The sequence below is a fragment of the Lampris incognitus genome, chromosome 10, assembly GCF_029633865.1.
Source record: "Lampris incognitus isolate fLamInc1 chromosome 10, fLamInc1.hap2, whole genome shotgun sequence".
Lineage (NCBI taxonomy): Eukaryota > Metazoa > Chordata > Actinopteri > Lampriformes > Lampridae > Lampris > Lampris incognitus.
The window spans coordinates 32,531,921-32,550,242 of NC_079220.1; the positions used below are offsets into that span (position 1 = coordinate 32,531,921).

Below are 18,322 nucleotides of genomic sequence, written 5' to 3' on the forward strand. Positions count from 1 at the left end.
AGATAGATAGCAATATTTCGTAGCAAGATCGATAATAAAGTCTCAGCAAAATAGCACAAACTCGAGCCAAGTAGCTAGCAGGAGGGGGTGAAAGAACGGCTTCTCTGTGGTGTTACAGCATCTCGCTACGGACACACCCAATATGCAAATTGACTGGTGTCTACGTATCCACGGGCACAATTTGACATCGGACACCATCTACAGTCAATCACAGATCTCTCTCGAGTGACCGCAGACGCGTTGTTTTGGCTACTGAATTTCTCCGTGGTCACATTCCAACTCGGAACATAGCCTATCAATAGCAATTTTCATATTTTGATGTCAGTATCATTTTAAGTGAAAACCTGAAATATATGACTTCATTTCAATTAAGACATCACTCCTGAATTCTGTGAAAATACTTGCATTTCCTGTGATAAATTTGCTAATGGTGCTCTCCTGTTGGCTGTACTCTGCCATCGCCATGTAGTCTCCAAAGGTCTATGCTCAAGTAATTTTGTCCATGGTCACATCATGTGCAAAACAAAGAACAAATTTTACCACACCCACTGATGGAAGAGACAGTCTGATCCCAACAAACCACTCCTCCCTTTCTGTCTGTTCCATGAGCACAAACAAACCACACAAACCGCCCTATTTCTGAACATTTTTCAAAGATAAAAAGGTACGGCACACAACTGACACTGAGGGATGATTTTACTCTTTAAGGTGTTAGCGCCAATTCTTGTTACTGCTACAAACCACTGTTCTAGTATGCATTTCCATTGTTAGGGTAAATTCCCGTTTAAATGTGTTGCGATACTTGTGCTGGGTTGAGTGGACTGCAATGGTTTCTGTAATAGAGCTGTTTCATTTATGTAAACAGCTCTTTGTAAAATTGTCAGTTCTGTACAAGTTGCTATTAATAATAGTGGTAATATGGGTTTGTTGTATTCAAAACACCTTATTTGATAAAGATATCTCTAATGGAAATCCTGCACTGGTTACCTTTAAAGATACCTGAGTGTGTTCCTGGAAGTGTGGGTCTTGTAGGACAGTGAACCTTCTCTCTGTTTTGACGAAGATATCGCTCTCTCAGACGGTACTTCTGCCCCAGAGAGTCCTTTGTTTCTTCACAATCCGGCTGCTTCCCTCTGTGTTTGAAGTGACCTTCTCCAATCCTAAAGAAAAGGTTTGTAAATTAGACAACCACTTTACTCACAAATGTTGTGATCATGTCTGGCAGCAAAAGCTTCTCAAACAAACTTCAGCAAAAAGTAAGCAAAATAAGAGGATTGTGAGCTGATGCTCTACACACCTTTCACAGGTGCAGCATTCACACATTTCATTGCCTTCACCAAAAAAACTGGCACCATAGTAACACGTGATCTCCTCCCCAGGTGAGATAGGTCGGATCACCTCAACACAAGCACCATTCTTCTCACCAGGGACAAACTGAGAGTGAGACACACACACACAAAGAGAAATGTGATATTTTGTTGGCCTATGGGATAAAGCAGCTAAAGTAGAAAGAGAAAACAAAGTGAATGGAAACGATGAGATTTTTATTTCCATACTTATTTATATAATCATAAACAAGAACAAGAGCATGAATAAGAGATTAGCAAATACAGCATGTTATATGCCAGTTATATGCCAAACTGAAATAATTCTCCAACCTCTAAAATAAAACTGATAAATGAATATTGACGATTACCTTGCAATTTGGTCTGCAGTCTTCAACCCAGAGAGACAGGCAGCACGAGAAAGAGAGAGAGAGAGACTTTAAAAGTTTAGACAGTCTAAAAGTACACATATAAATAAGAGCTGCAGCACTTTACTGATGATCCAGCTTGTGATTTATTTCCCAACTCAAAGCTGAACTCCAAAGCATAAGCAAAACATGTGCCAAAACATTGACCTAGTGAGAAATTTTTATGTAAATTTTTCAAAATGAACCCAAAGGAGTTTATTTGGATTATCAATTCCCCCTTTTTTTTTCTTTTTTTTACAATTTTTGACATTTTCAGCCTTTACTTGACAGGACAGAGATAGACAGGAAACACAGGGTGAGGAGAATAGGAGCAAATATGCCCTAAAATGCAGCAAAGGTCCTGTGGCTGCATTCCAACCCGGGATGCTGCGATCAGGCCTGCACCTTCATGTTATGCACTTAATTTGCTGAGCAACCAGGACACCACCCAAAACAAGAATTTCAATTGACATTTTAATCTACATAAAATTCTGTACAGACAACAATGTCAAGTCAATTTTATTTGTATAGCTCATCACAAATTACAAATTTGCCTCAGGGGGCTTTACAGAAATACAACATCCTGGTCTTAGAACCTTACATCGGATAAGGAACAACTCCCTAACAAAAAAAAAAACCTTTAACAGGGAGAAAAAATAGGAAGAAACCTCAGGGAGAGCAACAGAGGTGGGATCTCTCCCCTAAGATGGACAGACGTGCAATGGATGTTGTGTTTACACAATTAACACTAGAATGACCAAGGTGGTCATAATGACTGTTTTGGATTTTCAAAGTTTAATAACTTTGTGGGGGGAAAAAAAGACACAGACCTGCCGCTCCCTGAATGCTCCTAAAATTGCACATATTTGCATTGAAATGAGTTTTATATCAATTGCACAAAAACAAAAGTTATAAGATCTACCTAAAACGACCATGAGCTGTCAAAACAACTGCACGTAATTGTGCACGTCATGTCACTATTTATGATGTGTGTTGGTCACATCATTTATTGCTCTGTCCTAGAAAGACACTAGCGTTCCCCAGTGCAGAGTAATACTCTAAACTTGATTTTTGATTATTGCCAACATGTCTGGTTACAGACGCCGTTGCAGACGCACCATGGCTACCACCGAGGCATTGCAGTATTTACAGGAGTTGGACAGCAGCCATTTTAAATTGTTTAAAAATAGTATTAAAGTTGGTAAAATGTTAATTTTGGTGCCGGTCGTTTCTTAACCAACATACTAACATATGTAACGCATTAATGTCTCAATTGGGTATTTATCGTGACAGAATATAGAGTTTAAAAACCGTGGCGGTCATTCTGACGGCCCATGGTCGTTATCATAGTTTTTAAGTTCCAGTCATTGTTTGGAACTGTTTCAATGGTTATTTTCAGTACTGTTTTTACATTTCACGTTTTATAGGCCTTGTTGCGTTTGGTAGATTAGCAATATGTGTTTTCCGTTTTGTTTTTCAGGTAATATTTTCACTTTTTCAATTTTGCTTTTCAAGTTTGATATGTGTCTCTGAAGTTTAAATTGTTTAAAAATAGTTGTTAAAATTTTAATTTTGGTGTCAGTCATTTCCTAACAGACATACTAACATATGCAATGCATTAATATCTCAACTGGGTATTTATCTTGACAGAATATAGAGTTTAAAACCGCCGGTCATTTTGACCGCCCATGGTCATTTTCGGTAGGAGTGAAATCCCGGTTGTTCTCGTGTTAATGACACGCTCTGTAAAAAGCAGGCTTCTTGTGTTTATTGGTAGTGATGGCTCATGCGATAGAACAAATAATTACATATTTTAGCCCATTTTGACTCATGCGATAGAACAAATAATTACATATTTTGACCATAATAAAGGGCTATGCCTGGGCAGAGCTTCACAAAGCATTGAAAAGCATACTTAATAATGATCTGCCCTTGCAATTTTCCACAATATTCTTAGGAAATGCCGATTTCCAGGCAGGACGGCCGGATGAATAATTATTTGGTATTTTGACATGTGCTGGTAAAAAAAAAGCACTCACAAGACATTGGTTACTTCCTGAACCCCCCACAATACAGGAGTGGATAGATATAGTAAATGACATTTATGTTATGGAAAAGATTACTTTTTCCCTCCATCTTCAGAAAAATAAGTTTGTTAAATTCTGGACCAAGTGGGTCAAATATGTGAGGCCCTTAAGGCAAGATTTTGTGGAGATATCGAATTAATTAGATTTTAATACACCCTCTCTCTCTACCCTCACACTCCTTTTCCCTACCATGCATTGGGAACCTTCACGCTCTCCCTACCACAAACTGGGAATCCTCATATCACCTCTCTCCTATATAGTCTTATATACACACGTTACCTCTCCCAAATTGTATAAAGTTCGTAAAGTTTGCCTTTTTTTATGTGTATGTGTGTGTGTGTGTGTATATATATATATATATATATATATATATATATGTGTGTGTGTGTGTGTGTGTGTGTATGTAATTGTGTGTGTGTGTATATATATATAGTTTTTTGTTTGTTTGTTTTTTTTACTTTCTCTTGTAAATAAAAAAAAAACCTGAATGGCAGAAGAAAATGAAACTGTTATTGTTTTGATATACAATGTGTAATATATACTGATGTGAACAATAAAGAATTAAAAAAATAAAGGGCTTTGCTTTCTTTTTTTAATTTGTTTATCTTTTTAGCCAAAACAGATACGTATAACTTGTATGTGTTGGTACAAAGAGGCTGTAACACAACGGGAGGTCGGGAGTGACACATTGGCATTCAAGATCTTTTTTTATGATGAGCACTTGGATAAAAGATAGGAACTAGCTTCCGTCTGTGATCAAACCCAGAGTCACAGGACAATATCTAATTCCAAGCCATGTTGTCTGCTGTCTATACAGCCTCTAGCTCTAGTTGAGCATGAATGAGGAGTGACCATCACAATCTTTTACACCCTTTTTCATACATATGGGCAATTTTGAGTCTCAATGCCTCTAAGAGAATGTCTTTTGAACTGTACAAGACAGCACAAAGAGCCAGAGGAGAGTCACACAAATATAAAAACATGCAAATTCCACACCAAAATGCTTAGAATTAAACCCAGGACCTGCTTAAAGTGAGACAACAACGCTAACCACGAAGCCATTGCACTGTGCCCATCCTGTACAGTGTTTCCGATATGCTTATACCATTTTGGTAGCTTGCCCAGGTAAATTGACTCTCACAAAAAATAAGATTTTGTTTTACATTTGTTTGAATGTTGTGATGCACTAAGTTGACATTCCGAGCTTGCATTTCTCCTTGGTACAGCTTTCCAAAAAACACTGACTTATATTCCGGCAAGCACCGAAAGAGCATGTGAATTATAAAGACTACATTTAATCAGAATCTTACTGGTGGCAGCTCCAACACATGCTGAATTACAAGAAGTATAAAAGAGTCTGCATAATTTGTCAGGGAGAAAAGCCATTTGCAATTATCTGTATACTGTGATTCTTAAAACTAGAAACAATCAAATGGAATCAGATGGAGAGGTAAATCAGCTAATGCCACAAAAACAAGTTAGCTAATGCTTGCCTTTTTAGCCTATGAGAGTGTAAAAAAAAAGCCCAGCCTTAATTTAAAATGTTGATATCTAGAGCGCTTTTGGCAATACAACTATGAAAAAATTGTCAGAACAAGATTCTGCCTGTTATGTTCAGCTTCGAGTATACCTAAACAACATGGAGGAATACAAAAAAGCAAGATGTGTATGATACATTTGTGTATATATGCGTTTCGAGACTAGAGAGTAAATAGTAATATGACTCACCATGGTTAATGAAAGCTGCAGGTCCCAACCAGAGCTGTGCACACCGCCTGCGTGTGGAGTACATAACACTGAAGTCATTAACTCCGGCCCGAAGAACGGCGCTGTCGGCAGGGCTCAGCTCCGCTACACAGCCCAACAGAACCTCCACGCGCTCACCCACAAACCTGTGGTCAACAATTCAAATGTCAATTGTCCATTGTCTACCATTTACAGACTGGAGCATAGCAAGCTTTCAGTAGCATGGAATATTATATGCCTTTACCAGTGCCTTGTTGAAGTTATCTTTGCTCCGTTGGTCTCTGAGGAGTATCTGTCACAAGACTCTATTTTGACTCCACTGTCCAATAGGAAGGCACTGAGGTAACGATACACCTGTGAACACCATGAATAGTTAAGGCTGTCTGTTGTAACACCAGTCCACATAAACTTAACCATATCTGGAGACAGACAAAAAAAGTTAACCCACATGTTGTCTCAGCAGTTCCTGCCGATGGGTTCCCAGCTCAGTGAAGTAGTCACCCGCCAGTTCCCCAACCGTCAGTGCTTCAAATGTTGCCTGGAAGTCATGTGTACGCTGGAATCGTAACAAAGTCTCTTTGAGGTTACCCCAACGACGGATCTCTGGAGGCGGACTATAAGGAACAGGAGAGAGCATAACCACACATGGCATGAAACTTCACAGCTGGAGTGTACCATCTTAACCTGTATGCATTCTGCATTAGACCAAGGTGTGTCCATCACATAGGTTTAATATATTAATTCCAAAGCAATTTTTGGAGACACTTTCCTGAAGACAAGACCTTTTTTAAAAAAAATATATATATATTGCAATGTATCCAAACTTATTCAGAGGACGTCTTTATGCATGCTCAATAATCCAGGTGAGGAAATCAAAGAATGTTGAATCAGTTCATCAGTACACAGAACTTTATTGAGAGAAATGTTTCATCACTCATCTAAGTGACATCTCCAGTCTCAACTGACTGCAGGTATCCTCACCCTTATAAACAATACACTGGTATAACGACCGAAAACAACGATCAGTTTAATATGCAAATTGCCTTGACCATTAACTAGAATTACAATGGCAATGTGTACTATTATTGCTTTCAAACCCCAGAACACGATGTCCCAGAAATTGGTACACCCCAAGGATCGGGTCCCCCAACACAAACAAAGCAATATAGTGTACGCTGTTAAGTGCCAGGAGGATTGCCGTGACTTGTACATCTGGGAAACAGAACAGATGAGTGATGAAAAGGCTTCCCTTAAACGTTGTGTCCAGATGAACTGATTCAACTTTCTGTGATTAATTGGAGGATGAAAGTGCTGGGGTTGAAAAACATCTACTACAATGTATTGATGCATGCTCAATAACCCAGGTAAGAAAATCAAAGAAGGTTGAATCAGTTCATCTGGATACAATGTTTATTGACATATGTTTCATCACTCAATGGGTTATATCACTCATCTGTTACAATGGACACTTCATTGATCTAGGCCTGTGCAAACAATAACGTGTGGTTTTATAGCCCCATTAAATTACTATATTCTTTGAAATTCAAAGTGCCCTGGACTCAGTTTCATCCAACATTGATAACCATGAAATGTGAGAAAGAACCCCATCACTCATTTTTACTTCAGTCATCTATAACTCTTTCACACCCAAGCAATAACCTGTTTGCCACTGGTATGAATGGGTCATCCTAGGGTTAGGCAGTATCTATTTTTTATACCATCAAACAATCTCTTAATATTACCAGGGTGTGTGTGTGTGTGTGTGTGTGTGTGTGTGTGTGTGTGTGTGTGTGTGTGTGTGTGTGTGTGTATATATATATATATATATATATATATGCACATATATACGCGGTATTACCAGCTTTAAAACCAACCAACAAACAAACAGACATTTAAAGAAAAAAAGATGTCAGAAGGAACCATTTTTGCAACACCAACATGCAAATTTGGTCATGGCAATCATCAATTTTTTACAGTTGTTTATAAACTTGGATATCCTGTCAAATTTGCGAATGGCGGTTTTGGAAAAGAAATTACTCCTAGGTAGCGCATAAAATGGATCAAGAGTTTAAATCATGGCTTTAAATGTAGATTTGTCCACCATGTGTAATGTTGCTATTTCTTTGGTAATACATTTTGCAACACCAACAGTACAGGTTTTCCATTGCACACTGTTCCATCTGTATTTAGTTGTTTTTGTGAAAGCACTTATTATAGTTGGTTGTAAAGGTCCAAGCTGAAATTAGAAAGTGAAACATTTGTAATTCTCTGACCAAATAGACAGGTGAGCACTGTTATAGATGGTGAATGGACAAACAGTTAGTCTATACAGAGCAATATAGTGTAAGCTGTTAAGTGCCAGGAGGATTGCCGTGACTTGTACATTGGGGAAACCAAACAGACGCTGGCCAAGAGGATGGCACTACACAGAAAAGCAAACATGTCAGGCCAGGACTCTGCAGTCTACACCCATCTACAGGCCAATGGCAACACTTTCAAGGATGAGGATGTGCACATCCTTGATAGGGAGGAACGCTGGTTTGAATGGGGTGTCAAAGAGACCATCTATGTGAAGAGGACCCAACCATCCCTGAACCGGGGGGGGCTAAGAGTATACCTTTCACCATCTTACAATGTTGTGATTTCAACCATTCCCAAATGTTTTATGAATAGTACACATGGTGATTGAAACTAGTTAATGCTCAAAGCAATTTGCATATGAAACCGACAATTTTCAGTCGTTATGCCATTGTACTGTTTGTAAGGATGGAGATACCTGCAGTCATTTTAGACTGAAGAGGTCACTTAGATGAGTGATGAAATGTTTCTCTCTCAATAAACGTTGTGTCCAGATGAACTGATTCAACTTTCTGAGTTAGGCTATAGTTAAGATGTGGTGCAGAAATTGTACATCAGTGTTGAAATGAATACCATTGTTATTTTTAAATACCCCAGGATACCATATCACTGTTATACCACCAAACCTAAGTCATCTAACCTCGATCTGCAACCCTTGGCACTAGTCTGACACTGCTTGGCTTTGGCATAAAAAGAGGGAACATGGGTTTGCTCTATGTGCATTTTTATCAAGAAATTTATGGTCTGAGGTACACTAACATGGCATAAATACAAAAAGTTCAGATGAGCCAGATGTTGTTGCATTAACTTTTTATAAGGTAAAAGAAAAAAACAACATCTTGCAAATTCAAGAACTGCATAACCATATATCGGATCATTTACACCATTAGCCATGTTGAATCTCCACTGTAACAAAAACATTAAAACGACTACTTTTACATCGAAATGCAACCACTGTTTAGCAGTGATGTGTGTAGAACTAAAGTTGTGGATCCTGGTTCTGTGTGAACACAAATGACCAGGTATTTACCCGTGACTATAGGGTGCTATGCAGTGTGAATCTGTGCTCGGTAGCTCATGTCATAAACAAGTTTTGTGTGTGAAAGGGGCTCCAGCGACTGGCCAGATGAAATAGACAAACAGATTTCATAAAAGACAGAAACAGAAACAACTTAATCATGAACAAAAGAGCAACCAATCTACAGGCATTTATGTGACTGATTCATGTAGTTCAAAACAGACTTCATGACAGTTCAAGAGGGGCTTAGTGCATCAATATTGGAGTGTAGTACGGTATAAAAATTTTGGAGACAGTGTGTGTGTGTTTGTATTTAATGTGCATGAAGTCAAGTCAATTTTATTTGTATAGCCCAATATCACAAATTATAAATTTGCATCAAGGGGCTTTACAGCAACACAACATCCTATCCTTAGACCCTTGCATCAGATAAGGAACAACTCCCTAAAATAACCCCTTAACAGGGAGAAAAAAATAGGAAGAAGTCTCAGGGAGAGCAACAGAAGAGGGGTCTCTCTCCCAAGATGGACAACGTGCAATGGATGTTGTTTACATAATTCACAGAATACAACACCGAAAGAGGATAGTGAGGAAGTGAGGTGGCCATGTTGGAGACAAACAATATATATATATAAATCACTGGATTATATATATATATATATATATATATATATATATATATATATATATATATATATAGTGATTATAGTATAGTGCACTGGGTTATATATGTATGTGTGTGTGTATATATATATATATAAAATCCAGTGATTCAAGTAAATTCTTTGAGGCAGTACAAGCCTGTTTCATGCCATAAGCAATCATCAGCTGTCAATAAAGTATATATATAGATAGATAGATAGATACATACATACATAATAACAGCAAAGTGTCAAAACTTGTAAGAACTGACCAACAACAGTTACATATTTTGGTTTTGCTATGTAACCTACATTCAAATTAATGGCTACCTTCAGCAGTTGTGTGTACAGAGACGTGGACACCTGGTGCTAAGTCAGAGACTGAAGAGATGTTGATAACCCATCCAGCCAAACTACCACTCGCCAGTGCAAAGAAAGCATGAATGAACATGTGTGCTATACAGATACAAACTATAAAGTTATCATTAAGTACGAAAAAACATTTCAAATACCGTCGCACTGGACCAACGTTTTCTAGAATTTCGATACTACTGGATTTGACATCTTGGTGAATAAGAAAATATTAACTACCTGATGTTCATCTTGTGGGTGCTAAACCCCAATAAGGGGTCCAGCACCAGACGGGTAGCCAGGTCATCAGTCTCACACAGCTCCTTCACACTCATTCTAGTGCAGCCGTCCATCGCCTCCCACCATCAGCATGCTGAAAGCACAGGGGTCAAAGAACTTTACTGTACATTACATGACAACCTTAAACCACAGCTGAGAATGGCGCTGCTGCAAACTTGCGTTAGATACTAACTATATATATTTGTTATCTGTGGTGAGTATCAATATCATGGCCTCTGAAATCAAAGTCCGCAAACTTCCATATTTGCAAACATTAGCCATTACCGCTATAATGTAGCTGAGCTGTTTATTGCAATATACAAGCGTGATTTAAGATGCTGTACGATATAACGTCGTCCCGTTAGCGGAGCACATGGTTTTATCAAGACAACTTGATAAGAAAATATGCTAAGGGATCAGCTGAGGAATGAGGAAGCTAGCTGAGGCTAATTGGGAACGTTAGCTACCTAACTGCATCAGTTTGCACATAAAACCCAAAAAGATGCATATATGTGGGATGCTCAACAAAAGATTAACGTAATGTGGCATATTAGTTGTAACTGGTTGTGTGGCAGCCTACCTGGGAGTCTTTGGATGTCAGCGGAATTATCGTCAGGTCACACAAGACAAATGGCTGCAATGTCTTAGCGTTACAGGTAACGTTAGCTAGCTAAGCTAGCTGACCAGCTAGTTTCTGCCGTTTTTGGCTGGTCTGGTCAGTCAAGTAAAATTCCCGTCTGTTCTTCACTTGTGTTGCTTACCTAACTATTGTAAATAGCGTTATGAATGACAAATGAACGATATCAACCCCCAGAAAAACAACCGATGAAAGAATGTTGTTTCTTATAAGGCTAGCTAGCTAGCTTAGCTCCTGGCTGGTCTGTACCAGAAGTTAACGAGCGACGTACACAGCGTAACCAAACTACTATTGACAGCGCAGCTGCGCCGCGCTATTCGCTCAGGCCGGTGTCAGTTTTACAGACAACCCCAGAACGTGGCTTCCGGTGTTTTGATTGGTTATGTTAAATGTGGGCTGGGCGATATATGGTTAGTCTTCGCACTGTTGATGCATAGTAGGGGTGATTTTGTTCCTCCTCTCTCCATGACTGTATATTTTCTATTTATCGTTTGAGCCCCACATTAAGTCTGTCTCCGTATCTGCTTTCTTCCATCTCCGTAACATTTCCCGACTGCGACAGACCCTGCAGCGGAGGGTCTGTTATACGAGTTGTTATACGAGGATTATATATGCTTTTGTTGCATCTCGCCCGGAGTTATGCAAAGGCGTCTTATTTGGGGTGTCAGGCAAAACCCTGGATAGTATCCACTATATCCAGAACTCTGCAGCCAGGGTTATCACATGCTCCAAACCCTGGAAAAACATCACCACTACACTGCACCACCACTGCCGCCCTATTAAAATCCGAGATCCTGCTGCACACCTGCAAGGCCTACCATGGCCTTGCCCTGTCATACCTATCCAACATCCTCCACGTCTCCTTTCCGTAGTCTCCGGTCCACTGACTTTGGCTCCTCACCATTCCAGAAACAAGACTCTGCCATGGGGAGCTTTCAGTGTCTCTCCCAAGTGTGTGTGTGTGTGTATATATATATACACACAGATACAGGAAAAAATATTTTAATGCATAGCAGTACAGGCCTGTTTCGTGTGTCTCGCACTCATCACGAAACAGGGCTGTACTGCTATGCATTAAAATATTTTTTCCTGTATCCGTGTTGATATTCCCCTCCTCATTAGTCGAGCACTACACACCATTGACGGTTCGGAACAAAGCACTATATATATATATATATATATATATATATATATATATATATATATATATATATATATATATATATTACTACTACTACATTCGGCTGCTCTCATTAAGGGTCGCCACAGCGGATCATCTGTTTCCATTTCTTCCTGTCTTCTGCGTCTTCCTCTGTCACACCAGCCACATGAATGTCTTCCCTCACCACATCCATAAACCTCCTCTTTGACCTTCCTCTTTCCCTCTTCCTTGGCTGCATCCTTCTCCCAATATACCCAGCATCTCTCCTCCACACGTGTCCAAGCCATCTCAATCTTGCCTCTCTTGCTTTGTCTCCAAACCGTCCAACTTAAGCAGTCCCTCTAATCCTAATCCTGTCCTTCTTTGTCACTCCCAATGAAAATCTTAGCATCTTCAACTCTGCCAACTCAGTGCCACTGTCTCCAAACCATATAACATAACTAGTCTCACAACTATCTTGTAAACCTTCCCTTCCCTCTTGCTGGTACCCTTCTGTCGCAAATCACTCCTGACACTCTTCTCCACCCTGCCTGCACTCTCTTCTTCAATTCTCCTCTGCACTCCCCATTACTTTGGACAGCTGACCCCAAGTATTTAAACTCATAAGCCTTCGTCACCTCTACTCCTTGCATCCTCACCATTCCACTATCGTCCCTCTCATTCACGCATATGTATTCCGTCTTGCTCCTACTGCTCCAAGTAGAGTTGCACTTGATTCAACTCCTTTGGATAACCATGACCTGGATGAATGAGAACATTCACAGACATGCTCCTACTCACTTTCATTCCTTTTCTCTCCAGTGCATACCTCCACCTCACCAGGCTCTCCTCCACCTGCACCCTACTCTCACTACAGATCACAATGTCATCTGCAAACATCATCGTCCATGGAGACTCCTGCCTGATCTTGTCCATCAACCTGTTCATCACCATTGCAAACAAGAAAGGGCTCAGAGCCGATCCTTGATGTAATCCCACCTCCACCTTGAACCCATCTGTCTTTCCAACTGCACACCTCACCACCGTCAAACTTCCCTCATACATATTCTGCACCACTCCTACATACTTCTCTGCAACTCCCGACTTCCTCATACAATACCACACCTCCTCTCTCGGCACCCTGTCATATGCTTTCTCTAAATCCACAAAGACACAATGTAACTCCTTCTGGCCTTCTCTATACTTCTCAATCACCATTCTCAAAGCAAACATCACATCTGTGGCGCTCTTTCGTGTCATGAAACCATACTGCTGCTCGCTAATCATCACCTCTCCTCTTAACCTAGCTTCTATTACTCTTTCCCATATCTTCATGCTGTGACTGACCAACTTTATACCTCTGTAGTTGCTACAGTTCTGCACATCGCTCTTGTTTTTGAAAATCAGTACCAGTATGGTTCTTCTCCACTCCTCTGGCATCCTCTCACTTTCCAAGATTGTGTAAAACAATCTAGTTAAAAACCTCACTGCCATCTCTCCTAAACATCTCCATGCCTCCACAGGTATGTCATCAAGTCCAACTGCCTTTCCCCTCTTCATCCTCTTCATAGCTGCCCTCACTTCTTCCTTGCTAATCCACTGCACTTCCTGATTCACTATCCCGACATCATCCAACCTTCTCTGTCTCTCATTTTCTTCATTCATCAGCCCCTCAAAGTACTCCTTCCACCTTCTCAGCACACCTTTGTTGCTTGTCAGCACATTTCTATCTCTATCCTTGATCGCCCTAACTTGCTGCACATCCTTCGCAGCTCAGTCCCTCTGTTTAGCCAATCGGTACAAGTCCTTTTCTCCTTCCTTAGAGTCTAATCTGTCATACAACTCACCGTACGACTTTTCTCTTGCCTTTGCCACCTCTCTCTTCGCTTTATGCTGCGTCTCCTTGTATTCCTGTCTACTTTCTTCATCTCTCTGACTATCCCATTTCTTCTTTGCCAAACTCTTCCTCTGTATAATTTACTGTACCTCCCCCTTCCACCACCAAGTCTCCTTGTCTTCCTTCCTCTGTCCTGATGACACACCAAGTACCTTCCTAGCTGTCGCCCTCATTATTTCTGCAGTGCCTGCCCAGCCATATGGTAACTCTTCACTACCACCCAGCACCTGTCTTAACTCCTCCCTGAACTCCACACAACAGTCTTCCTTCTTCAACTTCCACCATTTGATGGAAGCTGAAAGACATATTATTATTAATGTATTATTAATAATAATAATACATTTTATTTATGGGCACCTTTCAGAGCACTCAAGGACACCTTACAGAACATAGTTAATAAAAAAAAACAAGCAGCACTGTATCAGACAGCATAAAATCTAAACAAAGCAGGGTAGACAATAAAAAGTTAATATAACAGATAAGTATAAAATCATCATCTGCACAAAACTCAATGAAGCATGGATCAGACTGAATATGCCGGTTTGAAAAGGTACATTTTGAGATTGGATTTGAAGGTTGAAAGAGAGTCAATTTTGTGAATATCTTCCATAGGCGGGGGGCAGAATGACTGAAGGCGCTAGACCCCATGGTAGTCAAGCAGGCCAAAGGTGTAGTGAGTTGAAGAGCAGAAGAGGATCTGAGAGTGCGGGAGGGCATGTGGATATGAAGTTTATGTTGGAATTACTGTTCAGTGTTTCCTGACAGCCTCTTCATGTTCTTGCCGGTTAACATTATGGTATGGGACAGTTGTTTTAACAGTTATATGTCTTATCTGAATTTTAAATAAAACAAAGCCAACAGGTGCACCATAAAAAAACAAAGACATGATATATTGAATTGGTCTGTGGGGCAAATGGTGTCTCATACAATTAGTTACTTAAACTTAAACTTAGACTTAGACTGCTTTTATTTGTCATTGCCTTTTATGCATGTCTCATACATACAAGGGAATTAAATTATGTTTCACATGGACCTCAGTGCCACATAAAAACAAATGACACACAATAAATATTAAAAACAAAAAGTGCATTAAAAACTAATATTACTTCACAGACCTAAACATCACAAGCACACCTGACCTGGACAGTAAGTAAGAAGGTCAAAAAGTCATTTTATGGAAGGTCTAACTCAGTGGTGGCTAACCATGTGCCATGGAGAACCATGTGTATGCAGGTTTTATTCCAACCTAACTCCACAGCAGGTGATTTCACTGATACATTCTTCCTCTTAGGTTGAAGCGTTGCTAATCAGTGAAATCACCTGGTGTCGAGTCCAGCTGGAATGAAAACCTGCATACACATGACTTTCCATGGCACATGGTTAGCCACCCCTGGTCCAAGTGTTCAGGCTATTGAGGAACCTCATAGCCTGAGGAATGAAACTTGCATAGTCCGGTGGAGGCAGTATGGATGCTCCAGTACCTCCTGCCAGAGGGTAGGAGGGTGAAGTGGATGTGGGAATGGTGGGTGGGGTCCTTCACGATGCTAAGAGCCTTCCGGGTGCACCGTGCATCATAGATGGCTTGGATGGATGGAAGAGCAGTTCCTATGATCTTTCCAGCTGTCTTCACTGTAGGGATTTGTGGTCGGAGGCCTTTGATTTACTATGCCAGACAGAGACACAGCTGGTCAGAATGCTCTCTATGGTGCCTCTGTAGAATGTGATGAGGATGGGTGGGGGGAGACTCGCCTTCTTCAGCCACCACAGGAAGTGAAGATGCTGCTGGGCCTTCTTGGAGAGCGTAGTGACATGTGAGGACCAGGAGAGGTCCTCTGTGATGTGAACTCCAAGGAACTTAACACTGCTGACTCTCTCCACATCCATACCATTGATGGTCAGAGGGGTATGGTGGGTGCTGGTCTTTCTAAAGTCAATAATGACTTCCTTAGTTTTTCCTATATTTAGGGACAGGTTGTTGTTTTTGCACCTCACTACCAGTTGATCCACCTCTGCTCTGTATGATGATTCATCACTGCTGCTGATGAGCCCTACCACTGTGGTATCATCAGCAAACTTCATAATCAGGTTGGAGGTGGATGATGCTGTGCAGTCGTGAGTCAGCCGGGTGAACAAGAGCGACTGAATACACAGCCCTGTGGAGTGCCAGTGCTCAGTGTGATGGTCCTGGAGGTGATCTTGCCAATTTGCACTGACTGTGACCTCCCCGTGAGGAAGTCCAGCACCCAGTTGCAGAGGGTTCCCTCTGAAATTTGTCAGTCATGATGCAACTCTATCACTTATATTTGTAGCTCTATGCAATTAATGTGTTAACTTGGGGTTCATGTTCTGCAATAGCTAAATTTACTTCATATACAAAATGGTAGAGGCAACATAGATCACAAAGACATAACATCAACTGTTGCACAAGGCAGCATACTTAAAAAGTATTGAAATATAACAGGTTCATTTGAAGAGGTGTTCATACAGATAAAGGAATTTGAAAGAAGAATAAACTTACTGATAGATACCCTGAAAGTGATACACTCTGGTGATATAATGAGGAATGCAACCAAGCATGCTACCTGCCGTACATATAGGAAAATGTGTTGTTATTAGGAAGTGCAGACTGACATCATAGGAGGGGTTAGTTACTTAGTCGGTAGCCGGAGCTGCAAGCAGTTTGGTGTTCATCCGATGATGTCTGTCTGTCTCTGCTTACACAGCCAGAGTTTTGACCAGAGAGCAGGATAAGCGGTTTGGATAATGAATGAAAATGAATCAATTATATAGCCTACAACTGAAATATCCTCACTGTCAAGTATAAACTTATCTTATGAAAAGACATTATGTTTAAGGATCCCACAAGACCTTTTCTGTGACCTGTTCCCTATACAAGAGGATATTTAAGTATCCCACAATCTCACTGGATGGGTTAACAAAGGGAATCATTGCTTATCATTGCAATGCTGTTATAACCTGCAGCCATTATCACCATTAACCATTCCTATGATAACAAAACCATCCTCAGCTTGCTCCCTCTTCACTTCTAAATGTTCTATTTTACATAATTTCTTGTTTATGAAGAAATGCATGAAAGCAAATCGATGAGTTTTCAGTATATATTTGGGCCTCTAGGCTGCAGAATGCAGCAGGGTTTAGTACTATTGCATTTTTTTTAAATTGGTTACATGCATTCCTCGATACCGAGTTTACTTTTTCAAAACCTTTCACACAACTAGCACATCAGTTAATGCGAACAAAACTGTGGATCATTTCTAATTGCTTTGACAAAAAATACCTTCCACATCTTTCAAAATTCATTAATTAATTTCTCACTCAAACTCAGCCACCACAAAAACTCTATTTGTCTACAGCCCATTTTGCACATTTACATACTCTTTTCGAAACTGTTAAATTTAAGTTCAAAACCTAACAATACAAAATTCCATCAGACAGCAATTTACTACATTTCTACAGAGATGCCATATCGAATCAAAATTCATATCATATCATATGATTCATATCATTCGAATCAAAATTAAAATGTAGAAAAATTAAATTAGAAAAATAAATCAAATAAATCAAATTGCTGCTCATTCCCATGTTAGCTCAAGACATGCCCAGGTAGATTTTTCTTGTTTTTCAATTTTATTACCACCTCTACAAAAAGGGACATCTTTGGAATGAGTTGAACTGATTTTTTTGCATAAACTTATTGGTAATCCATCCTACCTTTAAGCAGTTAGGGTTCTGATTAACACATTAGTGGGTTTGTTAATGACACACAACATTCAAAGTACCAAACACCTTGTAACCTTGTTTAGAAAAGTGCTATATAAATAAAGTTTATTATTATTATTATTATTCATTGATTCATTCATTCATCTTCAGCCGCTTCTCCAGGGTCGGGTCGCGGTGGCAGCAAGCTAAGTAGAGCACTCCAGATGTCCCTCTCCCCAGCAACGCCCTCCAGCTCCTCCTGGAGGATCCTAAGTCGTTCCCAGGCCATGTACCCCTTCTAGCGAGTTCTGGGTCTACTCTGGGGTCTCCTCCCAGTTGGCAGTGCCCGGTAAACCTCCAAAGTAAGGCGCTCAGGTGGCATCTTAATCAAATGCCCAACCAACTCAACTGGCTCCTTGCGATGCGAAGGAGCAGTGGCTTTACTCCGAGCGCCCTCCGGATGTCTGAGCTCCTCACCCTATCTGTAAGACGGAGCCCAGACACCCTATGAAGGACACTCATTTCAGCCGCTTATATCTGTGATCCCACTCTTTCGGTCACTACCCAAAACTCATGACCATAGGTGAGGGTTGGAACGAAGATTGACTGGTAAATTGAGAGCGTTGCCTTCCGGCTCAGCTCCCTCTTCACCACAACGGTCTGATACAACATCCGCATTACTGCTGATGCTGCACCAATCCGCCTGTCAATCTCC

The 18,322-nt window shown here is 40.4% G+C and overlaps 1 protein-coding gene across 1 annotated transcript in view; it reads right to left on the minus strand.

The window, feature by feature from the left end:
- kmt5c (lysine methyltransferase 5C) overlaps nucleotides 1–11,097 on the minus strand; it is a 49,374-nt gene extending 38,277 nt beyond the window's left edge. The window contains exons 1-8 of the mRNA XM_056288400.1: nucleotides 10,793–11,097; nucleotides 10,174–10,306; nucleotides 6,014–6,179; nucleotides 5,810–5,919; nucleotides 5,548–5,711; nucleotides 1,697–1,716; nucleotides 1,298–1,434; nucleotides 1,000–1,160 (exon numbers count right to left, since the gene is read on the minus strand). Of these exons, the coding sequence (XP_056144375.1) occupies nucleotides 1,000–1,160; nucleotides 1,298–1,434; nucleotides 1,697–1,716; nucleotides 5,548–5,711; nucleotides 5,810–5,919; nucleotides 6,014–6,179; nucleotides 10,174–10,286 (871 nt within the window). The 5' untranslated portion in view covers nucleotides 10,287–10,306; nucleotides 10,793–11,097. The remainder of the gene's footprint in view (nucleotides 1–999; nucleotides 1,161–1,297; nucleotides 1,435–1,696; nucleotides 1,717–5,547; nucleotides 5,712–5,809; nucleotides 5,920–6,013; nucleotides 6,180–10,173; nucleotides 10,307–10,792) is intronic.
- Between the last annotated feature and the right edge of the window lie 7,225 nt (nucleotides 11,098–18,322).